This window comes from Aethalodelphis obliquidens, unplaced genomic scaffold (assembly GCF_003676395.1).
Source record: "Aethalodelphis obliquidens isolate GAN/ISIS:26980383/991018 unplaced genomic scaffold, ASM367639v1 scaffold2, whole genome shotgun sequence".
Taxonomy (NCBI): Eukaryota; Metazoa; Chordata; class Mammalia; order Artiodactyla; family Delphinidae; genus Aethalodelphis; species Aethalodelphis obliquidens.
This window is the reverse complement of record NW_020837946.1, coordinates 18,498,189-18,507,291: the sequence shown is the minus strand read 5'-3', so window position 1 is coordinate 18,507,291 and position 9,103 is coordinate 18,498,189. Positions and strand designations below refer to the sequence as shown.

At 45.6% G+C, this 9,103-nt stretch overlaps 1 protein-coding gene across 2 annotated transcripts in view; it reads right to left on the bottom strand.

The window, feature by feature from the left end:
* Nucleotides 1-245: 245 nt before the first annotated feature.
* Nucleotides 246-9,103, bottom strand: part of NHEJ1 (non-homologous end joining factor 1) — a 76,828-nt gene continuing 67,970 nt past the window's right edge. Inside the window, exons 6-8 of one of the 2 annotated variants that reach the window (XM_027120947.1) lie at nucleotides 1,909-2,026; nucleotides 1,237-1,355; nucleotides 246-767 (exon numbers count right to left, since the gene is read on the bottom strand). In XM_027120947.1, the coding sequence (XP_026976748.1) occupies nucleotides 693-767; nucleotides 1,237-1,355; nucleotides 1,909-2,026 (312 nt within the window). In that variant the 3' untranslated portion in view covers nucleotides 246-692. The remainder of the gene's footprint in view (nucleotides 768-1,236; nucleotides 1,356-1,908; nucleotides 2,027-9,103) is intronic. The other variant, XM_027120941.1, reaches the window with a different exon arrangement.

The following is a 9,103-nucleotide window of genomic DNA, read 5'->3' as shown; positions in this document are numbered from 1 at the left end:
CCCATATCAAGTTGGACCAAAGAGCACAGAAACCATATGTTCTGCTATCTTGTGCCCACCATGGAGAGAGGTCTCAAGATCAAAGCTCCCGATTGGAGGCTTAGCACAGGCCACAGAAGAGAAGTATAAGAAGAACCTGAAGGATTAGACCGAGGGCCTAGACTTCATCCAGAGACAACAATGGGGTGGGACCCAATAAAGTGAAGTGAGTTGGTATGTGTTCCACAGATAAGCAATCTCAAGAGCAGGGGAGTGTGAGTGCTTTTTATTCCATGCTAAAGAGAGGAGAGGGTCTCTGCGGAACACCTGGGACTGGCTAGGGACTCTTAAGAAAGGTAGACAAGGCTTCCTAAGCATGCTGTGCCTTTCTGCAGACCTGCCCCATATACCTAAAGTCCATGGTAGATCCTGGGTCTAGAGAACCTTCACCAAAAGAAAGGAGGGTATGGGATTCCCAGAGATTGGCTTCCACTCGGACAGGGAAGGCCAGTGCCCGATGGGTTGGAGCCAGGATTCCCTCAGTTGGTAGTATCCATGCCTGTCAACATGAACTTCAGTTATCTTGCCCTTACAGTGGAGTCCCTGACTGTGTAACTCTGTGTCAGAGATGCTGCTGTCACAGGACCTCCTTTCAAGGTGACACTAGGAAACTACTCTCTGAGTCCATCCTCAGCAGTTGAGACAGTGACAGGTTAACTGAAGAGCCCCCTTAGCTTCTTCCTCTTGACCTTCAACAGCTGAGGTCTCTGCGTAGGGCCTGAAGTAACCTAGAAAAAAAGGAACCCAAGTTAATAGAGGTTTTAAACAGTTCCACTTAAGTTAGGAAAAGAAATTCCTTCCTCCCATGGCTCTGGTTAAGATGGGTGGCTGATGCAGGAGTTCTGAAGTCCATGTCAGGCAGTGAATGTGATATAAGACTCTATGCAGGAGATACGCACATCACTTCTCCCCTAGGGAACAACCTCATAGACCATCACCGCAAGTGCGATAAGGCAAAAAAGGAGTCAAGGTCCATCATCCAGAAGAACTGCAGAGAGGAGACAGCAAGGGAAGATGCAAAAGACCATGACTCTCCATCCAGAAATCCACAATTTAGATGCCTGGTCGCAAATATGCCCCAGTGTTGTTAAGGCAGTGTCAACTAGGTGACAGTTCCAGGGACCACTGGCTTGGGAGCTATAGGTGCAGACTCTCCCAAATCTTGAAATGCAGTCTAGGAAGCTGCTCACGACTTACTGTGGGCTCTTTTTCAGGCACTGGGAGGGACGGTGCTGAGGAGTCCGGCTCTTCTGGCTGATTCAGAAGTTGGCTATCAGTTCCTTGTGAGGAGGCACTGCTTGAGGTCTGGGGATCTTCTGATCAGAAAGATCAAGGGAAGATAGTGATAACTGCCTTCTTCTTACCAGAAAGGCATTAGCATTTACCAAGCATTCTGATAAAGGCCAGGCTTTGGTACTAATATGTAAACAGACACAAATCCACTTCCAACTAACTTCTGGAAAGCGCTGTTTCTATGATGAAGGTTCTCCAGGCCACGTTAACCACGTAGGACAAGAGTTTCCCTGACCCAGAACAGCTCACTGTTCTTCTACGTATTGCCTGCCACGTCTCAGGTAGGGAGACTAATTTTTTTCCTGGTTCTCTCACTAATTCTCCTCAGCATGTAGACCAGTTCTCATAAAGCTTTCTGCAGTGATGGAAATGTTCTGTATCTGAGCTGTCCAACCTGGTAGCCACTGGACACATGTAGCTATTGAGCACCTGAAATGTGCAAATGAGGGGATGAATTTTTCATTTTATTTATTTAAATTTAAATAGTCACTATTGGCTAGAGCTACCATATTGAACAGCACAAACCTAGACCCTAACTCTAACCCCAGGAAACCAGGTACCTCTGGAGCTACTCACCAGTGCCTTGAAGCTTCTGTCCCACTTGGATCTCTTGTCTGGTGACTGCCATATACAGACTCTGTAGATTTGTGACAAAGCGTTTTCCGTCACCAACACTGCATGCCTCTGGTAGTTTCTACAGGGGAGAGGAGATGCTATCATTGGTGACATGGTATTGCTAGAGAAAAGAAACTTGATATCCCACTGGTAGAACTGGCATCAACCCTAAAAGAATTTATATACAGAACTTAGATCCAATATAGGACATCCACATCCAAACCTGTTAGGACCAATATAAAGACCTCTTGGGAGGTCTTCTCCTCTGAAAGGCAACTCAAACAAATATCTTTATTTCCTTCAATACTTATGTCTATTATGTTTCCCCATGAACACCTCATAGGTTTGTAGGTTCTTTTGTCCAAAAGGATGACCTCTTAGAGGACTGTTTTACGAAATCATCTTCCCTAAATTGTCCCTGAGTTGTACAGATTACTATTTTAATTAAATTCACTCCTAAACTTCTACACTGGAGAGAGAAAAAGGATGAAATCCAGGAAAGGGGAAAAAGAGCAAAATGGGAATGACAGACTGAGAGACAAGAATAAATTATGGAGCTATGACATTCAGTCAAAGGAGACGGGAGAAACAAAGTTTACAAAGCTTTGGAGGCTTGCCTGCTACACTATACATTGTGCTTTACTATAATCCATGAACTCACATTGGGGGTGATATTTCCCCCAAGTGGGGAGAAAATTTGCTCTTGGGGGATGAAAAAAATCTTACTCTTTTAAAGTATAAAGCACAGATACACAAATTGCACATAAACAGAATTTTGGTTTATCTATGGTATTAAAATTTCCTGAGGGGGGATGATTAGGAAAAAATGTCTTAAAAGGTTCCTCAGGGAGGTGATAATGAAAAAAAAATTGAGAAACACTGCTACAATCATATTATATTTATCTGTTTCCTTCATTATGGAATGAACTGTGGATTTATATCCACAGCAAAATGCTTTGCCTAGTTCAGGTTTCATACACTTGGCTGAACTGAGTTTAAGTAACGGCTGAAGACTTAAGAAAGTGCAATAAAAATGAGATGAAAGAATATGGTGTCCAGTGGACCTAAACCTGGCTGTACTTCAGAATCTTGGAAAGGGCCCAGAACCACTTCGTCTGTCCCTATGCATGCAAATCGCCATGGCTCCCAGCCAAGTTAGCAGGTTCTCCAAGGGAAGCCAGGCCAGCAGCTCACATGGGAACAAGCCCAGGAATCCTGGATTGGCCCACATCTCATGTCAAGGGCACTCTCTCTGTGCTATAAGGGCATTCATTTCTGAAAACCCACTGTGGGAGAAGGATGGAAGAGAGAAAGTGGGAGAAGCAGTGAACTAGTTGCTGAAACCATGGTTAAGATTATACAGCTCTTTCCCTGAGCACGGTGGTAGCTGAAAAACTTATTGATCCCCGAGAAATGTAACATAGATTTCTACTCCAACCCTACTCACATAAAGACTGTATCAGTCTTGGACTTTCACTGGAAACCGCAGATGTAACATCGATTTCTACTCCAATCCTACTCACATAAAGACTGTATCAGTCTTGGACTTCCACTGGAAACCGCAATCAATCAGGAGCCTTGAGTGCAGACGTTGCTTCCAGCAGTAATCTCACTAGGAGTATAACAGCCCTCCTCAGCAGCATTCCCTGAGGAATGAACTGAAACAGGCCACGGACCTCTATCTCACCTCACTCTCCTTCCTAAGTTCAGCTCTCCAACCCCCAAGCCACCTCCTCCAGCAGAAGGTCCTCTACTCTATGGCCAGAGAGCCCTGACAGCAGAGAGGCAAACGGCTGTTCTCCGTCCTCACATCTCACGTCTCTGGGATCTCCCTTCATACTGCTCACGACGTGTGGCCTCTCTTAGGGTCACCCACACATGGTTTGGTAGGCACTGCGCTGTCTGTACAAACGGGCCAGGCAGAATCTAGGCAGTCCAGGGTCATCTCCTCCTGCCCTTTCTATGGAACTAAACAGACTCATAAAATTTCCAGGGTGACCTTTAGCCAGTTCATGTATTTAATCTCAAAATGAAGTGCCAGAAATAAAAGGCCACTGGAGCTACTGCTGTCCTGGACCTAAGTCCAAATCCAGAACCTGTATCTTAGCCCTTCCTCCATCCTTCCCCTTCTCAGGGAGATCTGGTCCTGGAGCTGCTACCAAAGGTCATCCCACCCGATTGTCTATTCTCAGAAAAGTACTAGGAAGAGAGTATTGGTACATTTCCTGCATATTTACTATGTGCTAGACACTGCTCTAAGCATTTAAAGGTATCAACCCATCCTGTCTTATTCACTGCTATTTCCCTGGCACCTAGAACAACCTGGCCCACAGGGGATGCTCAATAACTATGTATGAATGAAGGAATATGGTGGGCATGAGTGTGACCCATCTTGCTGAGGCAGTTACAGCTGGTAAGTGGTGGAACAAGATCAGAATCCAGACCATGTGGCTTCAGGGCCCTCGCATATAACAACTACCCTATTTACTTTTCTGAAGCATAGAATTTTAGTCTAAAGGGCAATACAGCCTTCCCCAGGATTACAGCCCTTAATTCCTTGCATCATAGATCATCTGCATCACAGATCATCTGCATCACAGATCATCAGCTGCACCCATCCAGCTCAGAAACAAGCTCCCTCAGGGGACAAGGAAAACATGAGCAGATATAAAGGGGGCAACTGGCCCCACCTGGAACTCTCAGAGGGCTGAAGGGCCATACCCTTAATCCTGTCCTCGCTGTTCCCCATCATCACTGATCCCTTGGGTATCATTCTCAGAATATGCTAGGGAAGACAGGTGGTGAGGCCTGAGCCTGGGAAGGAGAAATACTAGTTCCCTGTGCAGGACAATGGTAGGGGTGAGCTGGGGCGGGCAGCAGAGATCAAAGGGAGAAGCTGGAGTCAGGACTGAGAAAAGCAAATAGCAGTGCCCCCTGCTATAAGTACACCTGAGCCAGGAGCAAGGTGTACCAGCCACAAGCGGGTCACTGCCCAGAATGGGGAGGGGAAGAAGAGCCAGGTCAGTCTACTGTATAATATGTTCATCTGATTAACCCAGAATCAATTCTACTCAGCAGAAAGGTTACTGAGATTCTACCATGTGTCAGGTGCTACAGGACTGGGGAAGGGGAAGTGGATGCACCAGTCCTTCCCTCCTCAGAACAGGACAGAGTTAGTATAAAGATAAATAAGTCAGGGCTTCCCTGGTGGTGCAGTGGTTAAGAATCCGCCTGCCAATGCAGGGGACACTGGTTTGAGCCCTGGTCTGGGAAGATCCCACATGCCTCAGAGCAACTAAGCCCGTGCGCCACAACTAACTGGGCCTGTGCTCTAGAGCCCGCAAGCCACAAATACTGAAGCCCGCGCACCTAGAGCCTGTGCTCTGCAACAAGAGAAGCCACCATAATGAAAAGTCCGTGCGCCGCAATGACGAGTAGCCCCAGCTCGCCACAACTAGAGAAAGCCCGCACACAGCAATGAAGACCCAATGCAGCCAAAAATAAATAAATTAAAAAAAAAAAAAGATAAATAAGTCAGGAGCCCTGCCTCAAAGAGTTTACAGTCATACGTGGGACAGAGGCAGATGCAGGTATCCCCCACTTTTTGAAAATTTGCTTGATGTCACTTTGCTTTTAGGAAAAGCCTACATTAGTACCTGTTTTTGCTAACTGGAAGAAATCCAAAAAAGATTTTCGCTTTTATGAAAAAAGATAATTTCTCCTTCACTTTACCCCATTTCAGCTTATGAAATGGTTCACAGGAGTGCTCTACTTTCAGATAGAAGGAGGAACCTGTATGTGTGCATGTGTGTTTTTCAGGCATTATACTATTACAGAGTTATAAACAAAGGGTAATAAGAACCCAGAGAACAAGGAAGGGACAAAGTCTCACTGAGAGTCCTGCAAAACACTTCAGAGGTGGTGACATTGAGTTAAGCCTTTGCAAGGTTAGACTTTGAATGTGGTGGAAGTATTTGAAGCACAAAGGTGTGAAAGGACAGGACAGGTGGACAGATCTCATGGGAAATGAGACTGGAAAGCTAAATTCATATCCACGAGATGGCAAAGGACTTTGTTTTCTGAATTAAGGGTATGCCCATGGGAATCCCTTTTGTTTCACAAAGTGGCTTTCTCTGCTATACAACTACTTGCCAAGGCTTCCCTGGCATCAAACTATTACTGATAAAACATCGAGGAGTCACAAGTTTCCTCAAGGTTTCCCTTTCTAGGCTTTCTGCTACATTTAGAACCTCTTCACTACTTACTGCTGGTACTGTGACCCTTTAAGAGCCACAAGAGCTACATCACTCTCCTGTCTCCAGTAGCTCTGTTACTCTCTCACCTCCAGTCCTCTAGGACTTTGGCCCCTGCTATACGGCCACATCAGAAGCGTTAGGAAAACCAAAGTTACAGAAATCATAAACGGCATTTTATTTCCCCTTCTTGTCCCTATGGCAGCCCATCTTGGTTGCTAGGCCCCAAACTCCCCTTCTTTAACCATAATTCCCATCTTCACTGAGTCTAAAACTCACTCCCAGTGGTCTGAAAATTCTAAGACCCCCTCCTACCCCATGATCCCAACAGGATCTGTTGGAGCAATCCCAACTGCCACTTTCAACTAGAAATGAAAGGTCTGATCCTACCCCCACTCCCCACCCCCATCTCATCCCTCCTTTCCTCTGAGGCTGCTTCAGAAAAGAAACCTTTAGAATCCTGGGTAAGGAAAGGCTGGACCCGGATATACTGCTCACCCTACTCAGTATGGACCCACAGGTCAAGTATACAGGTTTAAAAGACAGAAGAGAAGGGAGAAATGAGCAAACTGGAGCCCCCAACACTAGCCCTGAGTAGGTCTTTGGTTCTGGCACCAGCCCCAGAAGCTGGCACAGCCCCAAGGCCCTGACACTGACCATCACAATATCATAACCGCCAGGGCAGGGCCCCCAACACGTGACTTCCCAAGGGTAAAAATCCTCTCCTCCCTCTTGCAGTGTGGTAAACTGCTGTACTGGATACAAACTTCCCTCCCTAGAGGGCCCAAGTCAGGTTAGGAAATCATGGTAATCTTCATCATTAGCTCCTCTTTGCGGTAAAAGCATACTGAAAAACCCTTCTAAGGTCTCAGATTACCAAAGGTTTACCAAAATAAATAGGGAAGAACAAGAAAACTGGTTTGGGAAGAGGACTCCAAGGAGAAAGACTCTTCGGAATAGAATTCCACCCCCGCCACACCATCCATTCATTCGACAAATATTTACTGATTACCTACAGTGTTCGCGATGATGTGGGTGCTGGGGATACAGTATATTGAACAAAAGAGATAAAAATTCCCTGCCCTCGGGCTTCCCTGGTGGTGCAATGGTTGAGAGTCCACCTGCCGATGCAGGGGACACAGGTTCATGCCCCAGTCTGGGAAGATCCCACATGCCGCCGAGTGACTAGGCCCGTGAGCCATGGCTGCTGAGCCTGCACGTCCGGAGCCTGTGCTCCACAAAGGGAGAGGTCACAACAGTGAGAGGCCCTCGTACAGCAAAAAAAAAAAAAAAAAATTCCCTGCCCTCCTGAAGTTTACATTCTAGAGAGGAGAGATCAACAACAAACATAGCTAATTAAACCATATTCTCTATCAGATGGTGTTAACACCACAGAGAAAAATAAATCAGCACAGGCTGATTACGAGATGGGGCAGGAATGTGTTGCAATTTTAAATAGAGGTCAAAGAAGGCCTCACTGAGAGATGACACTTTAAAAAGACCTAAAGGAAAGTAACAGGACGATCCACTGGCTATCTAGATCAAGTGACCAGATTCCCAGTTTGCCTGGGTCAGTCCCAGTTTGTGCTTGTTGTCATTTATTAGTAGAGCTCCTTTTCTCTCTTATAAGTGTCCCAATTTGGATGATAAATTAGATGATCACCCTAGATCAGAGGGAGAGCATAGCAGGTCTGTGGATATGTGTCTGTGTGTTTATTTGAAATCGTGAGATAATGTAGCATATGATCTTTTATTCTGTGAGATGGGAAGCCACTGGAGTTTATAAAGAGAAGAGTGAAATGATCTGATACACATTTTAAAAAGATCACTTTGAATGTAGAAAGACAAGTGGGTAGATCTGTTAGGAGGCTGCTACAATAACCAAGTGGGAGAGGATAGTGGCTTGGGCCTGGGTGGCAACAGTGGAGGTGGTGATAAGTGATCAGATTCTAGATACATTTGAAGGTATGGCCGATAGGATTCATTGATGGATTGTATATCAATCCATCAATGGATGGAATCCATTGAGAGGAATCAAGGATAGCTCTACTCCAGGGCATAAGGCAGATATTCCAGAGGGATGATCCAGAAACCTAAAATAAAATCAGAGATAACTTGAAATGGCTCGTGGGTCGACAACACAGACTCAACCTGGGTAGGAAAACAGGGAGACTCAGTGGGAAACGTGAACCCAATGCCCAAGAGAAGTACCAAAAAGTTTAAAAAGAGGAAGCCATAAGTGGCTTCTCACTCAAAGAGGACGAAACAAAACCGTCTAAGAATTAGGGGGAAAAATGTCTCAGAAAAAAAAGATAAGTAGAAACAAGCTTTAAGTTCTGCCTTTAGAGTCACAAAGATTCGGATCTGTACCTAAGGTCTTCTATTTGCTAGCTGTGACACTTTGGGCAGTTTACTGTATTTCATCAACGTCCTATTTTAAGAGAAAAAAAGAGATGGAGGGCTGGGTAGATATGGGGGGTGGGGAGGGAGGACTGAGACAAACAATATCTACATCATAGAGTTCATGAGAGGATTAAACAAGAGAGTAGAATAAGTACCCAAGAAATCTCTGTCCCCTCCCTTTGCAAGACACAGGAGGCTCAAGAAATGCCCTAATGAGCTCCAGTACTTAGAGAAACCAGGGTCTCACCCAAATGTTAACCTTTCCCCACTGCGTCCCAAAGCATATGATCTAAAAATTCAGTGACTACTCAAAGCCCAGGTCAGGGAGATACAGTCACAGAAACCCAGCTAGTAACCTGTGGGTAGTTCACTGTCCACCACGGCCACACGAGCCCAATCCTCAGGCTCCAGTAAGGACCAAGGTCCTGGCTTTAAACTCTGGCTTTGCCAGTTAGCAGCTATGTTACTACCTTCTTTTAGCCTCTATCCCCTCACCAGAA